This window comes from Moschus berezovskii, chromosome 9 (genome assembly GCF_049115385.1).
Source record: "Moschus berezovskii isolate FMDL1 chromosome 9, NW_MosBer_1.0, whole genome shotgun sequence".
In the NCBI taxonomy this organism is placed as follows: Eukaryota; Metazoa; Chordata; class Mammalia; order Artiodactyla; family Moschidae; genus Moschus; species Moschus berezovskii.
Window position 1 is genome coordinate 103,280,272 of NC_142468.1, and position 21,579 is coordinate 103,301,850.

The window sequence follows — 21,579 nt, forward strand, 5'->3', positions numbered from 1 at the left end:
TCCAATATTGAAAATTTAGGTTGTCTACTTCTGATTTAAAGCATCATATCATCCCTTCCAATCACTGAATTTCCAGTCAAAGTTTTCTCCAATGAGCCCATCACCTGGGATGTATAGCTTATAGTTCATTTCAACTCATCCATCTGTTGGTCTTTCTGAATGAACACAAAACTCTTTTTATACTTGATCTCCCTTTGGCATTTGATGGAAGCTGCTAGTTTGGAAGATACCCGCCTCACCATCTTAGTGATGTATCTGATGTATCCTATAGAGAGAGACAGTGAGAAATATGTAAATAATCTTTTCCTATAGTATATAGCCTCAATCACTAACACAGCTTTCCTGAGGCTAGTCCTCCACATGCACAAGTGGAAATTTGATATAGGCAAGTGGCAGATGAACAAATTGAATAAAACACAATAAGGAAACACAGCTAATACATACATAGCTGACATCTGTGTAGGGGAAAAAGTTGGATTTTAGAATCAACGTGCTCAGAGTGACAGTAAAATTCAGCGCTACATTTAGAAATGTGAAGGTGTTTTTTCTTAAGGCTCTAGAACTGGAAAGCAGAGGGAGGAGAATTTATTGAGATAATGAATGGTAAGTGATGGTCACAATAAATGCTTCATACATAACAGCGGGTGCTCTTTGCTCACTACCTTAGACGTCAAATTTTTAAAAAATGTTCAGAAATTGGTTCAAGTCAGAGGGCTTCCCTGATAGCTCAGTTGGTAAAGAATCCGCCTGCAATGCAGGAGACCCCAGTTCGATTCCTGGGTCTGTAAGATCCATTGGGGAAGGGATAGGCTACCCACTCCAGTATTCTTGCGCTTTCCTTTTGGCTCAGCTGGTAAAGAATCCGACTGCAATGCCAGAAACCTGGGTTCAATCCCTGGGTTGGGAAGATCCCCTGGAAAAGGGAAAGGCTACCCGTTCCAGTATTCTGGCCTGGAGAATTCCATGGATGTATAGTCCATGGCGTCACAAAGAGTTGGACACGACTGAGTGACTTTCACTTTCATAAAAGTGCCAAAAATTAGGACGCAGGGCAGGTCAAAGATGGTGATTTCCAGCTTTAGTTAGTAGCCTTGCTAAAACTCTTCTTTATCATAAATCAGAATTTGGGTCAAGGAGGAAAAGCTGTAGTACATGCACAATATACTTTTGCAGCCATCTAAGCAAAGAGACAAGTTTTCTCCATCTGCCTCTTGCTGTTTTTCTATTTGAGAGCCAGGATCTCCTAATTAAAGAAGAGAAGCCAACGAAGGTCCTTTTTTCTCTGTATCAGTTTAGCTGTTGGCTCAGCAAGTAGAAGTTAAATACCAGCTCTAAGAAACTAATAGGTACTGTCTAAAATGGAATTTGTGGCAATGTCTTCAGCACCCTGCTTCCGTTAACAGAGCCATCCAGGACAGATATCCTGAGAAAATGTTAACTGACAACATAGTAAGGTACTCTTTTTGTACTGACCTAATTCAACTTCATAGTAATTTATTATTTTTTTACAACATGACAAGCTTTAATATTTTTTCATTCATCTTTTACCTCTTATTCATATAAAATGATTCTCTTTGTCTTATTGAAGACAAGCCTTGAATTCCACTTTTCTGCTATGAATATTGCCAGGCCATTTTTTTTTAATTGAAATAAAATAGACTTGCAATATTATATTAGTTTTAGGTGTACAGGATCATGATTCAGTATTTTCATACACTACAAAATGATCACCACAATAACTCTAGTTATCATGTGTTACCATATTAATTTGAACTTTGATTTTTCTTAGAATTTTCCAAAATTCTAAATAAAATTTTCTTTGCAATGAGGAGAAAAGAAATTACATGGATGTATGAGGGTGTATCTTATGGAACTTTACATCAAGGAAGAATTAAGGTAAATGCAAACATAGAAAACAATCTGGACTCCATGTTATATGATGTCAGTGAAATTTGTACTCTGAAAAAAATGGAGACTGTTACAGTGGGCGCTGTGGGAGCATATAGTAACATATTGGCTGGGGTTCTCAGAAATCTGCTCTCATTGGACTAAGCTAGATCATTGGGAAATGAGTTAAAATCAGAACCATATGGAGCCCTTTCACAAAAGTGCATTAAAGGAATAAACAGAAGTCAGAAAATTAAAAAATGACTTTTCAAGAGAAAGAAATGGCTAATCTAATGATCATTCCCTTCATAGATCAGAAGAATGCACCTCTCAGAAGCCAGTGATATCTCTGGGTCTGTGAGTGAGTTCATTCTCCTGGGCTTCCCCTGCCGCAGGGAGATCCAGATCCTCCTCTCTGTCATATTCTCCCTCATCTACCTCCTGACCCTCCTTGGGAACGCAGCCATCATCTGTGCTGTGTGGTCAAGCCGGAAGCTCCATACACCCATGTACATCCTCCTGGCTAACTTCTCCTTCCTGGAGATCTGCTATGTCAGTTCTGATGTGCCCAAAATGTTGGCCAACATCATCTCCCAGACCAAGAGCATCTCCTATGCTGGCTGCCTGCTCCAGTTCTACTTCTTCTTCTCCATGTGTGCAGCTGAGGGCTACTTTCTATCTGCGATGTCCTTTGATCGGTTCCTTGCCATCTGTCGACCTCTGCATTACCCCACCATCATGACCTATCAACTCTGTGCCCGATTAGTGGTTTTCTGCTGGGCAGGTGGCTTTTTATCAATACTGATGCCTGCAGTTCTTATGTCCCGGGTGCCTTTCTGTGGCCTTAATGTCATTGACCATTTTTTCTGTGACCTGGGACCATTGCTGGCACTGTCCTATGCCCCCGTTCCAAAAACTACTCTAACTTGTGCCACTGTAAACTCGCTTATCATTTTCATCAGTTTCCTCTACATTCTTGGGTCCTATACCTTAGTTTTGCGAGCTGTACTTCGGGTCCCAGCTGGCTCAGGCAGGAACAAAGCTATTTCTATACGTGCCTCCCATTTCTTGGTGGTTTCCTTGTTCTGTGGCTCAGTTATGGTGATGTACGTGAGTCCAGGCTCCAGGAGCCATCCTGGGACACAGAAATTTGTGACCCTGTTTTACTGCATGGCAACCCCACTCTTTAATCCTCTGATCTACAGCCTCCGGAACAAAGATATGAAAGATGCATTGAGGAAAGTCCTCTGTGCCTCAGAATTTTCTAAAAATACAGAGAAACGATATACATTTTTACATTATTATTCTCTCAAGATTTCAGAATTTCTCTCATTTAAAAAAATTCTTTTCTGGGCATGTCTGAGTATTTGACTTCTTAATCTCATGAAAGTATGATTCATTACACACACCAAAAAACTCTCATCCTATCTCAAAATAAAATACCCACAGTTCCAAAGGTCTATTGCAGCAAAGTTTCATGGAGTTTTTATTCACCAATGTATTAATATAAATTGATGTTTTAAAGATTTTTTTTGTAGTCCTAAAACTAATATAATCAAGTTGGTATATATAAAACTAAGACTCATACTTCCAACTTGTGTCTTGGATTTTATCCTAATACTGTTTTATGCACTTTAAATTTATCAACTATTTTGCTTTTCCAATTATAAGGTTGTCTATAATTGAGAAATAGCACCAACTTACTATGCTCACAAAAAAAGCCAATCAATTTATAAGATCAAGGACTCAATATCTGTCACTGAAACAGTAGTGTTTTCCACTTGTGTTTTCCTTACTACCTAAAACTGATGAGCTACACACAGTATGTAGCAAATTAAAATAGGAATTTATACGGTTTCTTCTTAAGGAATATTCTTGGTCCAACTTTGAAGAGAGTACAAAGGCAAGCACACATTTACATGTGCCAAATCATTAAGTATTCTTACTCAAAACTGCGTTTCTGCACCTTCCAAGCTTTAAGTAGAGGAACATTTACTGTTAACAGAAAAGAAGCATGAGAAACCAGAAAACAGACTCTGCCAATTAAATATAAGCTACTTCCAGGCAGTCAGCACTTGATATAAATTTTTCGGCTTGACCTGATCATCCGCTTGTACTCTGAATTGTTCATATCTTATTTTTTTAATTAAAAATTGATTGAGGCAACATTGGTTTATAACATTATGTAAGTTTCATGTGTTCAACAATATGTATCATATTTTAAACTGTAGCACAAAACTTCTTTTTCTGGGGGAGGCGTTGGTTTGTAAATTTTCTTCTATATAGTGAAGAAAAAGCTTATGATTTGACCGACAATGTGCAATCCAAACCAGACCTTAATTTGTTTTCTGTTTTTATGTAGAAAACAGGGTTCTTACTTGCACACAACAAGTAAAGAGGGCTTTAAAGCCCTCTTCCAAGTTATTCTGACTTTGGGGAATATTTTCTGTAATAGAATATGCTAAGTAGTGAGGCTGCTGGATCACCGTAAAATCAGAGGAGAATTCCAGGCACCAACCAATCCAGAAGGGTTTAGTTTCTTTTTGCTCTCTGCAGATTACTGAGACTGCACCTTTCTACGGCAAATCTACTATGATGTAATTATAACAGGTTTCTTACTTGCTTACAACAGAAGCTGACTTTGGCTGATTAAGCATGACAATGGGGAAGATTTATTGATGGGATATAAGGAATGTCACAGAATCAGTGAAAGTGAAAGACTCACAGATGAAGCGCAGAATCAAAGATGAATGTGCAAACCATCCTGTGGAACTGGTCTGAGGAGAAATCGCTATCCCTACAGCCATGCCTACTACCATGAGCCGCCAGATGGCACAGTGTTGCCTATACTGAATCTGCCTCAGATGCTAAAGAATCCTCCTGCAGTGCACTAAAATCCTGCCAATTCTGCACTAGGAATTTGTCTTTCCTGCAATAAGTGTGCTAACTGCTTCAGTGCTATTTTTTTCCCCAATATTTCAATATTGTTATCCCCTACCATCCCATTTCTCCTTCCTGCGTCACTATTTTGACCCAAAATCTGATGTAGTTGTACCTGCTTGGTGCAACCAAGAGTACATCTCTCTTCTATAGCTGCCTCAGAGGCTGGGAGAGTTAATACCTAGAAATAAAAACTCCAGTTCTACAAAGATACAAAGAGCTCCAAGTCTCTACTGAGATACTAGGCAACAAAAGCAAAAGAAAAATACCAGCTATAACTACACATTCATTTCAACTCCCCTATGATATGCCTGGGTTATGTTCTCTTTAGAAGTTCCGTAACTTAGGATTTAGCTAAATAATCCACCGATGTAACAGCATGGAAGTCACAGCAGGATGAGTAAGAGGAAAGAAACTTCACTGTGAGTAGTTGAGGGCTTGTCTATCTCACAATGAGTGCTGTTAGAACTTAATATGAAGTTTATAAGTTATTACTACACTCTGGAGTTCTGAGAGACGGAAGTTCAACTAAAGGGGAGGAAACTGTCCAGCATCTGAGAAAGTCTCTATTAACTGCAGTGAGATTTAAGGCTGCCCCCAAGCCTTTCTTAAAACTGGCAAAGAAGGGATAAAGAAGATTCTTCATTTACTCTTTCACTTTGAGTCAAAAAGTTTTAGCCTGAAGGTTAGTGGGCCACAATCAACTAAATAGTTAAGATCTTCCCTTACATCTAGGTTTTCATGATGTCTGAAAAAGATATTCAATATGAAATTAAATATATTTGGTTTTGCCCTAAATGTTAGATACATAAATTTTTCAATAACCAGGGCTTATTTAGCTACATTGGAATGAATTATATTTCATTTTCTCTACATTTCAAAAACTTACATACACAAAATAAAACTTATACAAATGATATATTTTATAGTCAACATTTTTCATCATAAAAAGAAAAACAGAACAAAATAATGAAAATCCTCACAGTTCCACACCTCTATACACCTACTTCTCTCCACAGGATGTGTTTAGTTTGGTGGGTATATATCCAGATATTTTCGGTGCATTTACACATAAAATATTGGTTTTGAAAGAGTATATAAATTGGAATATTCATTGGAAGGACTGAAGCTGAAGCTGAAACTCCAATACTTTGGCCACCTGATGCAAAGAGCCAACTTATTGGGAAAGTCCCCAATGCTGGGAAAGATTGAAGGCAGGAAAAGGGGGTGACAAAGGATGAGATGGTTGGATGGCATCACTGACTCAATGGACATGACTGAGCAAGCTCTGGGAGTTGGTGGTGGACAGGGAAGACTGGCATGCTGTAGTCTATGGGGTCGCAAAGAGTCCCAAGAACAGTAAATTGGATTGTACCTGAGTATTGTCCACAAATTACTGACTTTCACCTAAAAGCGATTTTCACCTAAAAAGCGATTTTCACCTAAAAAGCGATGTCTGAGGGAGGACTTCCATGCAGCTCTTGCAGGGTCTTCTGTCAGTTTGGAACAAATTAGGGCAATGAAGCTGAAGACACAGTTCTTCAGGAAAGACTTTCTCCAAGGAGGTGGTACACGGATGTGTGAGAGAACTCCTTCCAGAATACAGTGGACTCAGTGGGGGGTTTTGCCACCAAAATTGGGATTTAAAATAGGAAAACCAGTGAAATAAGAGGACAATTATTCCTTCTAAGCAAAGAAACTGTATTCTGAAAAATGACAATTCACTTACTTGTTTAACCTCAACAACTTTTGGGCTCCTTAATTAGACCTCAGTTTTCTCTATGTATACATACACTGTCAAGTACAACAGCCATAACCCACATGTGGCTATTGACCACTTGAAATGTAACTAATCCTAATGCAGAATGTAATAATTGTAAAATCACACACCAATTTTGAAGACTTAGTATAATAAAAGAATGTAAATGTTTCATTAACAATGTTTAAATTGATTATAAATTTAAATGATACTCTTTGGGATAAACTGAGTTAAAATATATTATCAAAATTAATTTCACCTATTTCTTTCAATCATTGTTTATGTGGCTAATAAATATTAAAAACTACATATGTGTTGTTTGTGGTTCACCTTGTGTCTCAGCACTGGTTCAGACAGATCTCAAAGAATCTAACAGCTTAAAATGCCATTCATGTTGATTATGTTGCCATTTCATTATGTTGATACTTCTTAGGTTTTTACCTCCACTTGCAACTTCAACTCATACTTCTGGACTTGCATATAAAATTGTCTACTTATAAATCTCCACTTGGATATTTATTCATCCATTTTTAAGTGTATATTTCTATATTTTATTTAGTGAAACTAGTCATGGTCTTGACAGTATGAGAAATTCTGTTTAATGTACGTAATTCTTATATAGGTTGGTCTTATTCTGTCATGACACAACAAAGCAGATTCCTCTGGTATATATAAATACGTACATAAATCTTTACATTTTAATTCCAGGTTTTCCCATGGAAGCATCACCTTCACTGAAAATTCGGATACTGCTAATTAAATCTAACTTTTGTGTATGTGCCGTGCTCAGTCACTTCAGTTGTGTCCGAGTCTTTATGGCCCCATGGACCGTAACCTGCCAGGCTTCTCTGTACATGGGCTTCTCTCAGCATGAATACTGAAGTTGGTTGTCATGTCCTACTGCAGGGAATCTTCCCAAATCAGGGACTGAACCCGCGTTTCTTGTGTCTTCTGCGTTGCAGGCAGATTCTTTACTGCTGAGCCAGCAGAAAAGCCCAACTTTCGTGTAAGAGAACAGTTTAAATATGAGATGTATAATGTAAAAATCATGGGCAAGATTTCTACTTATTAAATAGGGCAGTGGACAGAAATTGTTCGCTCTTTTTTTGAGATAAGTTGTCAAGCTTGTCAATTCTACCTTCTTCTTAATAACAGGAAAGATTATTTATGTTACAAGGATATATTTTCCTGCATTCTCAAAGTACTCCACTCACTCATCCTCTCCCAAGGTGATGTCTTTACTCTTATTTGTATTTGCGAGAAAATCACGAAAGAGAAAGAATATCAGGAACCTAAACAGATATTAAAACCTGAGAATGCTCAATTTCCTTACATAAAATGGCATCGTATTTGCATGTAACCTAAGCACATCCTGTGTACTTTAACCCATCTCTGCGCTGCTGCTAAGTCACTTCAGTCGTGTCCGACTCTGTGTGACCCCGTAGTCGGAAGCCCACCAGGCTCCCCTGTCCCTGAGATTCTCCAGGCAAGAACACTGGAGTGGGTTGCCATTTCCTTTTCCAATGCATCTCTAGGTTATTTATAATACCTAATACAATGTAAACGTTATGTAAGTAGTTATAAACACAATGTATATGTCATGAAAATAGTTGCTTCTGCACAACAAATTCAAGTTTTTCTTTTTGGAAATTTCTGGCATTTTTTTTTTTTTTTAGTATTTTTGATCCTTAGTTCCTTGAATCCACAGATTCAGAAACTACAAATACAGAGGGCTGACTGTATTTATATATTCCCTGGGTTAAGATGGTTAAATTAGAGGTGCCTTTTGAAAAACAACACTCACAGAAAATTAGAACTAGATTCCTTGTTGATTGTTAACATTTTTTTCACAACTTTCTCACCAATATGAAAAACATTTATATTTTATATTAAAATCTCTTTAATATTCAGACATATTTAAGTCATATATTATATTCTACTGGTCTACACTTATTCTTGGTAAACACCACACTATTTCATTTTGTGAGATCCAAGAAGGGGACATATGTATACATATAGCTGATGCACTTCCCTATACAGCAGAAACTAACACAACATTGTAACAAAATTATACTTCAATTTCAAAAAAGTAAATGTTAAGACTTTCAGTTCAAGCTATAGCTCAGTGGCAATGGCAGCCCACTCCAGTACTCTTGCCTGGAAAACCCCATGGATGGAGCAGCCTGGTGGGCTGCAGTCCATGGGGTCGCTACGAGTCGGACACGACTAAGCGACTTCACTTTCACTTTTCACTTTCATGCATTGGTGAAGGAAATGGCAACCCACTCCAGTGTTCTTGCCTGGAGAATCCCAGGAATGGGGGAGCCTGGTGGGCTGCCGTCTATGGGGTCGCACAGAGTCGGACACGACTGAAGTGACTTAGCAGCAGCATAGCTCAGTGGAGCCATTGACAAATAGTATTCAGTTCAGTTCAGTTCGGTTCAGTCGCTCAGTCGTGTCCGACTCTCTGCGACCCCATGAATCACAGCACGCCAGGCCTCCCTGTCCATCACCAACTCCCGGAGTTCACTCAAACTCATGTCCATCGAGTCGGTGACAAGTAAGTATGACTAGAGCTAATCTAAAAGATTAAAACTTTAGGATTAGACATCTAACTTGAAATGCATCTTCATGCAAAAATATCCAGCAGGAGTTTTCTGATGTTTGATTAAGTTTGAAATCAAAGTTAGTGCTGAAGCTATTCCATAACAAAATTTTAGCCTAAGGTTTCCTCATGAAGTGCAATATTGTAAATTAAGTTCCTATTTTAGAAAACAAGAAATTAGTAGAAAATACCTCTGAGGGACTCAGAGAAGTTTGTAGAGAACTACATGAAAATAAGTGCACAGCAAAGACAGAAATATAGATCAATGGAACAAAATAGAAAGCCCGGAGATAAATCCACACACCTACGGACACCTTTTCTTTGACAAAGGAGGCAAGAATATCCAAAGGAGAAAAGACGATCTCTTTACCAAGTGCTGCTGGGAAAACTGGTCAACCACTTATATAAGAATGAAACTAGAACACTTTCTAACACCATACACAAAAATAAACTCAAAATGGATTTAAAGATCCAAATGTAAGACCAGAAACCATAAAACTCTAGAGGAAAACATAGGCAAAACACTCTCTACGTAAATCATAGCAGGATCCTCAATGATCCACCTCCCAGAGTAATGGAAATAAAAGCAAAAATAAACAAATAGGACCTAATTAGACTTAAAAGCTTTTGCACAATGAAAGAAGCTATAAGCAAGGTGAAAAGACAGCCTTCAGAATGGGAGAAAATAATAGCAAACGAAGCAACGGACAAAGAATTAATCTCAAAAACATACAAGCAACTCCCACAGCTCAATTCCAGAAAAATAAGCGACCCAATCAAAAAGTGGGCCAAAGAACGAAACAGACATTTCTCCAAAGAAGACATACAGATGGCTAACAAATACATGAAAAGATGCTCACCATCACTCATTATCAGAGAAATGCAAATCAAAACCACCATGAGGTACCATCTCATGCTGGTCAGAATGGCTGCTATCAAAAAGTCTACAAACAATAAATGGTGGAGAGGGTGCAGAGAAAAAGGAACCCTCTTACACCGTTGGTGGGAATGCAAACTCGTACAGCCACTATGGAGCACAGTGTGGAGATTCCTTAAAAAACTGGAAATAGAACTCCCATACAACCCAGCAATCCCACTGCTGGGCATACACACTGAGGAACCCAGAATTGAAAAAGACTCGTGTACCCCAATGTTCATCACAGAACTGTTTACAATATCCAACCTAGACGTCCATCAGCAGACAAATGGATAAGAAAGCTGTGGTATATATACATAATGGAATATTACTCAGCTATTAAAAAGAATGCATTTGAATCAGTTCTAATGAGGTCAATGAAACTGGAGCCTATTATACAGAGTGAAGTAAGTCAGAAAAAAAAAAACACCAATAAAGTCTATCACCACATATTTATGGAATTTAGAAAGATGGTTATGATAACCCTATATGCAAGACAGCAAAAGAGATGTAAAGAAGACTTTTAGACTCTGTGGGAGAAGGCGATGGTGGGAGGATTTGAGAGAATAGCATGAAACATGTGTATTATCATATGTGAAATAGATCTCTAGTCCAGGTTCGATGCATGGGACAGGGTGCTCAGGGCTGGTGCACTGGAATGGCCCTGAGGGATGGGATGGGGAGGGAGGTGGGAGGGGGTTCAGGATGGGGAACACATGTACACCCATGTCTGATTCTCATGAATGTATGGCAAAAACCACCACAATATTGGAATTAACCTCCAATTAAAATAAATTAAAAAAAATAATAAGTGCACTGTGCGCTGGTTTGTAGTGATCTGACAAAGTCTACACCTCTGGCTTACACTGAATATGAACTGATCTTCACGTATCTGCATATGGAAGACAAGGACCTGCCTCCTAAAGTGACAGTATTGGCAAAATGTGGAGAGTCGATCAAGACAACATAATCTTACTGAGGACCCTTGTTGGTGCCCAAAACAATACTTAAAATAATGGGATACACAAAAGAAATTCTGCTAAATTTTCTCTGATATTGAGCATTTTGTTTAAAAATCTGGTAATCTGGTTATCTGAAGGATTACTAGCTAAATATTCATATGATTGCAATACTTTAGCATTTGCTATGCCCTAAAAAATCGAACTGGCTTTGATGAAGGCAGAATTTGAGGATGTTGAGATAAGTCAGCAAAATGTAATGTATACCAAAAGAGAACTATGTGAAAATCTTATTAAACTGTTCAAAACAACTAAATCTAAGGTACAAACATATCTGGACCATGAATAATAACTTCCTAGGAGTTAAATCATGGGTCTAATGGACTTTTCAAAGCCATCTTCCCAATGTATGGAAATAAAATGAAAGGAAAAAAACATAATCTCATTCATCTCATGATCTTGCATCCTCCTAAACATGAATTATGCATTATGTTAAATTCAACTTTTGGAGCCTTTAAAGATTTCCTTCAGTAAAACACTCAAAAGATTTTTTAGTGCTTCTTCCATATCTTTGTTCCGGAAGCTGTAGATCAGGGGATTAAAGAAAGGGGTTGCCAAAGCATAGAACAAGGTCACAAATTTCTGTATCCCTGGATATTCGCCAGAACCTGGGCTAACATACATCACCATGACTGAGCCATAGAAGAGGGATACCACAGCAAGGTGGGAGGCACAAGTAGAGAAAGCCTTCTGCCTTCCTGAGCCTGAGGACATCTGTAGCACCACACTAAGGACACAAAAGTAAGTGCCAAGAATGTACTGGAAGGTGAGCAGGATGATTAGAGAGCTCATGATACCACAAATCAGCCTAATTCCAGATACTGGAGCACAGGACAGTGCCAGCAAAGGTGCCAGATCACAGAGAAAATGGTCAACAGTGTTTGGACCACAGAAGGGCATTTGAGATATTAGAATCAAAGGGGTCAATAACCAGAGAAAGCCACCTGCCCAGCAGAAGACCACTAAAAACACACACAAGCGGTGGGTCATAGTGATACGATAATGCAAAGGTCTACAGATGGCAAGAAATCGATCAAAAGACATCACTGACAGAAATAAACACTCGGCCGCACACATGGAGTGGAGAAGAAGAAGTAGAACTGGAGCAGGCAGCCAGCGTAGGAGATGCTCTTGGTCTGGGAGATGATGTTGGCCAACATTTTGGGCACATCGGAACTGACATAGCAGATCTCCAGGAAGGAGAAGTTAGCCAGGAGGATGTACATGGGTGTATGGAGCTTCCGGCTTGACCACACAGCACAGATGATGGCTGCGTTCCCCAGGAGGATCAGAAAATAGATGATGGGGAAGAGCACAAAGAGGAGGATCTGGATGTCTCTGAGGCAGGGGAAGCCCAGGAGAATGAACTCACTCACAGACCCAGAGGTATTAGTCTCCAAGGTCCTCATTCGTCGGACCTGTGGAAGTGACAAGAGACGATGAGAATCACAGAAATATCTATATTTTTTCCAATTTTTGGTGAAATGTTTCTTTTCCATAAACATATGGGGTTTTTTATATTGCTATTTTCCCTCTGGAAAAGTGAGTTTTTCTTTCCTCTTTTTCTCCTTCCTTCCTTGTTTATTCAACAAATATTTATTTTGCACATACTATTGTCAGACACTGTTTTAGGAAATAGGGAAAGAATGAACAAAAAAGCAGAGTCCCTACTCTTCGGAAGCTATGTCAGACATCTTTTGCTCAAAACAACTTCAAACAATACATTAGGGGCTCTAGAATTTCTATACAGAGGGAGTTTGAATCTGATTAGAAGAGATCTAAGGGAATTTCCAGGTGGCTCAGTGGGTAAAGAATCCTCCTGTCAACGCAGAAGACGCAGGAGACGCGCATCCAATCCCTGGGTCGGGAAGATCCCCTGAAGGAGGAAATGGCAACCTATTCCAGTATTCTTGCCTGAAAAATCCTATGGTCAGAGGAGCCTGGCAGGCTATAATCCATGAGGTCACGAAGAGTCGCACACAACTGAGCATGCAAGCACTACAATGACAAGGGTATTTACCTTGGAATCTCATTTGCAAGGAAACTGTTTTTGCTTAGACTGTGTGTTTATTTGTGGCAACTTCATGGGGAGCTAATATGGAATATGGACTGGATGTTAGCAGCCCTCCACCTATGTTGTAGTGCTGCTGCTGACATAGTTAACAGTGTAATGGGACATAAGAAAATTTTCGTGGTTATGTTGAAGAGGAAAAGTTGAAATTTTACATAACCTCCTATTCCTTCTGCATCTGTAACTCAGCTTCCTCCTTGCAAACTCTGGATCATGTAGGTCTCAGAAAGTGGAGACTCACAATACTAGGAACTGGAGCTTATCTCACTCACCCTGGTCCTGCTTTTTGCAATCGCCCAGCCCCCTCAAACCCACAAACCCTCTTAATCATGCCTGTTCATGTATAAAAGCTCTGCAACCCCATTTTTGGAGCTCAGAGCTTGGCGTGTTAACTCCTCTGGGCCCACCGCCATAATAAACCTGAGTTCTCCAACTCTCCGAATATGGTGCTTGGTTTCTCGAGTACTGGTTTCTGCACCATTTCTGGAGGCCTCAGCAAGATTCCAACCACAAGGGCCCCTTGAGCCACAGGACTGGTGGTTCCACTGGGCTGGAGCAAAGGAACCCCGAGACTAACAAGGAGGCATGCCACCTGACAGTATTCCAGGTTCTCTTTCGGACCAGTGTTCCGACTCTCCGGACGGCCAAGCCCTGACTGGACTCATTGGAGGGACGGACCAGCTCACCAGGAATGGCCACAGGATCAAGTAAGGCCCCGGTAATGTCCCCATGAACTGGGATCCTACCCCAATGGGTAAAAGAGGAGACTGATCACCTCCTTGGTCCTACCCCAACGGGTAAAAGAGGATACTGATCACCTCATTGGAGCTCCCAGGAAGGGAGCAACAGTTAAGGAAACCTGGGGACTCAGGAGAAGGGAGGCATTGTGACAACCGCTCAATGATTGTGAGTGCGTGATTGCTGATTGAACAGAGTGAGAGAAATTTTTCTTTTTGGAAACTGCAAAACCAATTCTTTTTGCATATGCAATTAAAAACAACTAGCTTGTTAAAAGGCCTGCCTAGGAAAAAGCCTGAAGTTAACACTTTCCATGTCCTTGAAATACACAGCCAACTTTGCCTGAGACTTCAGCCTTGGACAAATTAGAACTTCAAGCAAAGAAAAAAAAGCGGTCAAAGAAATATTTTAAATCTCAAACAGAAAACAATAAGATCTCTGTCTGTCTGAATTTATGTATATCTCAGTGTATTTTTTTCTGAGAGTATTGTTGAAGTTGTAAGTGAGTTCTGATTTAATTGGCCTAAAGAAAAGTAAGCACTTACAAATCAAACAATTCTAAATATAAGAAAAATTAACCTAAATAAATTTCAGATTCACATGAACTGGGAAGTATTCAATATTAAATATCTAGTATTAACATTTGTTTGCTAATATAATAAGGAAAGTAGGATATATGTTTTTAATAAAGACAGCATAAAAAATAAAATTATATTTTATAAAGGGAAGAGAAAGTAGGTCTGACTTAACAGGTGGCTGTTACAGAAAGTGATTAAAAAGTTTGTGGAAAGTGGACCCTGAAAAAAAGTTTTGTGCGTGGTTAGGACTAACTAAAATAAATTTCATTAAGTTTACCTAAATGAGTTTAAAGTAAGGTGGTACAAAATTTGAATTCGGCCTTTCTCTCTGTTAAGGGGACAAACTTTCTTCAGATGTTAAACTGATTTAATAGTAGATTCAAGTTTCTTTATCTCTTAATTGATCTGTTCTATATTTACCTTTGAAATCTTTTGTTACTTTTGGATAAGTAAATAACTATTATTTCACAGTGACTTATATGATCATACCTGACTGAGTGTTATAAACCCTTTTGACATTTATTGGCAAAGCTTCCTAAATAACTTGACTTCCAGCTAACTTTGGGGTGCTTCAGAGGGCCCCTGAGACATCCCAGAGAGCTATTAAGCAACCTGGGTTCACTGGACATGTCCGATTGCATGAGAAGTACTGCTGAAGGGGTGATAAAGCTTTTTAGGTTATACTGTATGGTTGATGTTGCTAATAAGATATCCTAAAATTATGTGAAATTCACCTAGATTTGATATGCCCTGATAAATATGGTCAATTATAATTCTAGTTATCATATTAAAGTGTTACAACCAGGTTTCTTTGTCAATTGCAATAGAGTCAGATTTTAAACATTCCTTCTATGGTTTTACTCTCATGCTTTTAGAAGAATACTGCTTGTTCTTCAAAATTTATGGGAAAGACTTTCTAAGATTAAGCAGATAAATAAATTTTGTTATTAACAATAAGCTGGTACCAGACTGGAATTTGGTCTTCTCTCTGTTTAGAGAACAAAGTTTTCTTAGAATGCTCCTTTACAGGTTATGAATTTCTTTGCTTTTAAGTGATTTACATTTGTTTTCAAAATCTTTTTCTTACTTTGGTAAAGTAAATAAACATATTTAAGATTATGCTACTTGTAGACAAAGCTCATTCTGCTTCTACAGAAAAAAAAAAAAAAAAAACCCTCACTGTTAGATTTTGCTATCTTGATGTCCTTAAAACATGGCAATAGTCTGCTCCTAAATCAGGAAATTAAAAATGGTTAAACAACAGCTAAAAGTCAAACAACCAGGGCTATGGGAATCCTACGCGGCCATGTGGCTTTTCCCGGCTCCCTGACAGACCTCATTTTTATCTGATGGGTTAAAGCCTTTCCTGACTACAGTGTTAATGCCCTCACAATGAGTTCTCCAAAAAAAAGAAAAAATTACGTTTCAGTTTTGTTAATTAAGGTCTGTGCTGACTAAGACACTTCTGAGATAGTTCCTTGTTATGTTATATTGCTTAAAAGCTTAATTAAGGACTCTAAGATTGTTTCTAAAGCTTATCTCGGTAACCAATCTTTAGATAAAGGTCAGATGCTTCATGATGTACAACCAGGAGATTAACATTCGGATATAATCATTTAACTGAGTCAGATGACCTGGGGTATATGAGGCTATACACAATGAAAGTTCTTGACTTAAATTCTTGCTTGTGACTTTACTAATAACTGGTAGCTATATTATTGTCTATGTAGCTTGCTTCAGAAGATTATTTCTTGTTACCAAATGTGTGACTGAGCCTGTGATAAAATGCTGATATGCAGTTCCATATGAGATCAATATTGTAACAATGTAGCTCTAGATATGAGAAGAAACAAGAGGAAATATTTTCCTGGACCAAGAGGCTAGTAAGACAGGTATGGTCCACAGGCTTTTGCCACTTACAAGGCCTGGTCTAGTGACAACACACTGAGTGGGCTGTCAATGGAATCTTTGCTCGACCTGGGAATGAGCCTTCCCAGCACTGCAGGACACAATGACCATGAAATGCCCCCAAAACCTGGTCAAATATGTGGCTATGAAGGGGTCCTGCTGACTGAAAGTTGGCCCTTGCCAGTTGCCTCCACAAAGATTAAATCATGACCATTACAAGATGCTGACCTTCAGCACCACCTTGACAGTTCAGGGTGGAGATGCAAAAATAAGGCATTCTGTGCTCTGGGGGTAAAATAAAAAAACAAGCTTTCAGATTATCAGGTGTTTTCAGGTAAAGATTTTTATGAGTACAAATTCTTGCATCTTCTCATACCTAGAGAAACACTAATTTCATGAATCAGTGTCTGGACCTGGTTCTCCTGGCTAGCCCCTCAGCAGCTTTCCTACATCTATTAATCTTTGGGTCATATATCTTTAACTTTCTTGTTAAGTTTGTTTTTCCAAGTAGTAGTGCAACAAGAATATCCCCCGGCCAACACCAAGACAAGGCTAGAACAAGCTGCCTTATCATTCTGTGCACTCTCATCTCCCTCCGTAAATGCACCCCTAGGTCCTCATGCTATTCTCCTTTTGAGATCTTATATGGGAGACCACCCCCAGTAATAAACAACTCAAGGAAGACCATCAGCAACTAGCTGAACTGAGGTGTCCTGATACCTCCAGGCCCTGGAAAAGTCTTCTCCATATCGCCGGAGAAACCTTAGAAAGGACACCCATTTCTTTGGGCAATTGGGTTCATTCTATCAGCCAGGATATGAGGTATGGGTTAAAGATTAGGACAAAAAAAAAAAAAAAAAAAAACAATTCAGCCAGTTTGAAAAGGCCCTCACACGGTTCTCCTGGCAACCACTACTGCTGTTAAAGTTATAGGTGTCATCCCTTGGATCCACCACACCAGAGTCAAGAAGGCAACTACTTCCTGTGATGAGGACACCTGGAAAGCATTCAGCACCCCAAAAACCGCCTCAAGGTCCGGTTCCAAAGACAACGGCCCTCACCCACGAAGGACACTGAGCCCTGCTCTGGTCACTCCGGAATCTGACGAGTCAATGCACGGCAGGAGCTTGAGCATTCTTCAGCCTTGCTCCAGCCACACTCCAGCAGCTGGCGGGTCAATGCAGGAAAGAAGCTTGAGGATCCAGCTAGCAAAATATCAATGGATTTTCATTGTCAACCCTAGCCTCTATCCCTAATTGGTATTATTGCTGTGCTCTTCATTACAGGACCAACTAGACTCCTTGGCTGAGGTGGTTTTACAGGATAGGAGAGGGCTAGACCTACTGACAGTTGAAAAGGGAGGACTATTCCTCTTTTTGAATGAAGAATGCTGCTTTTATGAAAACCAATCAGAAATAGGGACATCGCCCAACAGCTAAGGGAACAAATCACAAACAGGAGAGAGAAACGAGCTAATTCCTGGGGTAATTGGAACAATATTTGGAGCTGGGCATCGTGGCTTCTCCCTTTAACAGGTCCTCTTTTCATGCTGTTTGTGGCACTCTGATTTGGCCCTTGTATTCTCAATGATATTACCCAGTTCATAACCCCTCAAATTGAATGCATAAAGTTACAAATGCTAAGAGCTCAATATAGCCCCCTAAATGACTGGGAGCTCTGAATGTCCTACCAAAACATGAGATGATGCTTTCTGCAATGAGTGATAGAAGCATCAAGAGAGGGAATGAAGTTAAAATTTTACATAACCTCCTGCTTCTTCTGCCTCTGTAACTCAGCTTGCTCCTTGCAAAGTCTGGATCACTTAGGTCTCAGAAAGTGGGGACTCACAATACTAGGAACTGGCTCTTATCTCATTCACCCCTGTACTGTTTTTTGCAATCGCCCAGCCCCCACAAGCCTGCAAATCAACTTAATCAGGCCTGTCCGTGTATAAAAATTCTGCAACCCCTTTGTTTGGGGCTCAGAGCCTGAAGTGTTAACTTCTCTGGGCCCACCGGCATAATAAATGTGAGTTCTCCAACTCCCCGAGTGTGGTGCTTATTTTCTCGAGTACTGGTTTCTGAATCATGTGAGACATGACGATTATATTCAGTTGAAAAGAAAGAAAGAAAGAAAGTCTTTTGAGAGGGTGATGGACCTTGGAAAAACACACATTTCCATGATCAGTGATGGAGGCAGAATATCAATAGCATATAATATGAAAAGATTTGAATACAAGAAATTATGTTCACAGAACAATCCAAGAGTGGAAGTTAGAATATCTGTAAAGATATAGTCAGATATTAGGTACAAAGATAGGGCCTCAAAGCAGAGGACTCACTGCCAGTCTGACTCGTTTGGGCTTAATTTGCTAGTCAGTGGAAATCTGGAGCTGCTCTAGTAGAACAGTAAAGTGATCAAGAGTTTATGGAAGTTGCATTCACAAGACAATTCACCAGACAATTACAGGCTGATGAAATCAACAAGAAATTATTAGAAAGCTGTTTTGATAACTCAAGGAGAACGGGTGAAGAACCTGACCATGGGTAATAAATGTGCAAAAAGATACCAGGGTTGGTTTCAAGAGATGGGCAGTGGTAGAAACCTAATCTCCTGGTCTTTAAAATAAGCAGAGGTAATTAAATATTGCTCAAGGAGCACAGGAGGAAGACAGAAAAGAGAGATCTTACTTTTCATTTTCCACAGTAATATTCTTTAGCTGTCTTCTGATTGTCCTTCACCTGGGATGCCTCGGAGCAAACAGCCACCCTCAGCACAATAGACACATGCTAAGAGCCCTTCAGTTCCCATAGACCAACACACTGAACAGACACTCCTGTTTTTGCCTTTGGGTATGTCTCAGAGGGCTTTCCTGGTGGCTTAGACTGTAAAGAATCCTACTTGATTCCCCAGTCCCATTTTCTTTTGACTCTTTTGAATCTCCATATTTCATTAAGTAAATTAGCTTCTACTTACAAAGTTTTCTTCTCTCACAAGCCACACAAAATGGGTGTTGATTTGCTATGTTGTCATCCGTGTGAAAGAGAACAGAAGACAAGAGACTCATCTACATTATTGCCCAAGTCTTCAAGAAAAAAGTTTCCATTTTCCTGTCTGCTAAAAATACAGTTCTTTTGAAGACAACTTGTAAAACACAAAATGACAATTTGACAAAAAAATTGTTAATTCCACGTCTATTAAGATTTTTGTAATAGGAACAGTATTTGTAAATGAAAGCAATCATGAAAATTTATGCTTTCTCATGTTAATATACAAAATAAAATGGACATCAAGACATAGGAAATAAGTGACTGTTCCATATGCCCATATACATTTATCCTCATGCTTCCCAGGAGTCTAAGGTGTCAACTCCTTTGTAAAACATCTTCAGGTACCTTTCTTCACAAAGATTCCTTTCAGGTTTTACTCAGAGAGTAGAATATACCACAAATCTCTCTGCTTCTCATTATTTATTCCTTCCAGACTCTGAAGCCTGTCTCTGGAGATCTCAACCCCAGGAGCAATGGAAGCAATTAATAAGCATCATACAGACTCAAGAACGTTTCATCTTCAGTGATGATCAAACTGGAGATAAAAACCCCATGCGTGTGCACACGCTTATATGTAGACTCACGTGCAAACACACGTACGTGCAAACACACACACCCAAGTGTTCTAGGCTCACACATTATTGCCCCCTCAAGAGCTGTGTCTCCTAACTTTATAAATTACTTCTTAGCTAACAAAGGTTTTTGACATGATATGTACCATTACCTTCAACCTTTGTTAGACCTAGAGTTTCCCATTCTTGTGGTCCAAATGCAATTTAAAGATCTCATCCACTAAATCCAAAATGAGCCTGTTAAGTATTAAAACAGGAAAAAGGAGTCCAGAAGGGTGGTGGCTAAAAGACAAAGAAGGGAAAGGCCCCCAAACAAAGGAAGGTCCAAGGACCAGAGTGAGGACCTCAGGGAAAACAAACAGCACTCCTGGCTAGCTCAATCTACATAGGGCAGACCCAGGGGGAGGAGAAAAACATATAAAAAGAGGAGCCAAAGGACTGGGGGTCTCTCTCTTTCTCTTCAGTCTTTTGGGTCGGCATTCCATCACAGCTCGAGGATGTATTTTCCTTTATTTTCTAAATAAAACTGAGCTGTAACACTGATCTGTCCAAGAGCTGTGACACGGTCTATCCGAGGGCTGTAATGTTGGTCCATCACTTCAAATTTTTGCTGTGATGAGACAGAACTGAGGAAATCACACACACACACACAAGCCTATCCCACAGAGCTGTCTCTATTCCTTACAAAACTCCTTATTTCCACATATAGGTCAAACAAGATAGGTATTGGTCAACCAAGAAGTTGAGACATTAATTGTATCAGTTCAGTTCAGTTCAGTCGCTCAGTCCTGTCCATAACTGCAACAAATCCATTTTCTCTTCTTCAACTCAACAGTTTTTTTCAAAGCCTTCCTTGCAGCATAGGTGTGCATACTTGTTATGATGTATTTAAAGCTGATGTGCAATACTTCAGGCCTTACCCATACAAAATCCTTGACGATCTCTGATGTGATTGAGCATGTTGACCCAAGAAACTGAGTTTTGAAGATGGCAAAGCCCAAGATGGAAAAACCTAAGTTCCAGAATCATCACATGAAGAACAGTCTCCTGTGGAGTAGGAATACCTGTTTGGGATTTAAATGAGTAGTAAATAAACATCTTTCAAGCGACCCACTACAAAAGAACTTTGTTTGGAGAACCAAAATGTAACTGACTGAATCAAATATTTATATTTTGATAAATATATAAAGAAATCAATCCATGGTTGACTGTGAAATGAAAATATCTCCTGCCATGTTAATAAACAAGAAATGTCACAGCCTATTTCTTCAAAATGTGAATCTGACCTCAAAATGTGAATCAGTTCAGTCGCTCAGTTGTGTCTGACTCTTTGTGACTCCGTGGACTGCAGCACGCCAGGCCTCCCTGTGAATAAGGACTCCTAAAATTGTAATCCAGAAAATGCTGCCACCCTTACAATGATTGCTGAGGTGCGGGTAGGGGTGCTGGGGGGCAGGGGAAATGCAAGAAGCAAGGTGAACAAGGAAGCAGGATTGGCCTGGGATAGCTGAGGTGCATATGAAAGGAATGAATTCA

General features: G+C 39.4%; 2 protein-coding genes and 2 pseudogenes across 14 annotated transcripts in view; 2 read left to right on the forward strand and 2 right to left on the reverse strand.

The window, feature by feature from the left end:
• LOC148776805 (GTP-binding protein 10 pseudogene) overlaps positions 1–21,579 on the reverse strand; it is a 67,840-nt pseudogene that overhangs the window by 9,545 nt on the left and 36,716 nt on the right. The gene's annotated exons all lie outside the window — the stretch shown is intronic.
• On the forward strand, positions 1,849–3,258 carry LOC148776806 (olfactory receptor 11H6-like). The gene is made up of 2 exons (XM_088840238.1): positions 1,849–1,896; positions 2,200–3,258. Exons 1-2 carry the CDS (start codon positions 1,849–1,851, stop codon positions 3,256–3,258), a joined length of 1,107 nt encoding a protein of 368 aa, XP_088696364.1.
• LOC148776807 (olfactory receptor 11G2-like) lies at positions 11,565–12,535 on the reverse strand (annotated as a pseudogene).
• The window catches only part of LOC148776808 (olfactory receptor 11G2-like), a 52,601-nt gene continuing 44,556 nt past the window's right edge, over positions 13,535–21,579 (forward strand). For 2 of the 12 annotated variants that reach the window (XM_088840075.1, XM_088840079.1), the window contains exon 1: positions 13,547–13,904. Coding sequence is in view for 1 of the 12 variants with exons in the window: in XM_088840076.1 (XP_088696202.1) it covers positions 13,889–13,904 (16 nt within the window). In the remaining 11 variants the exon portion in view is untranslated. Of the gene's footprint in view, positions 13,916–17,348; positions 18,463–21,579 lie in introns of those variants that run through there. The other 10 variants (XR_016038318.1, XR_016038320.1, XR_016038319.1 and 7 more) reach the window with 10 other exon arrangements.

Excerpts from the sequence above, each read along its gene's own strand:
- LOC148776806 (XM_088840238.1), top strand. The coding sequence starts at position 1,849 with ATGTATGAGGGTGTATCTTATGGAACTTTACATCAAGGAAGAATTAAG. Across the intron at positions 1,897-2,199 it reads TACATCAAGGAAGAATTAAG|ATCAGAAGAATGCACCTCTC; the intron begins GTAAATGCAAAC and ends TTCCCTTCATAG.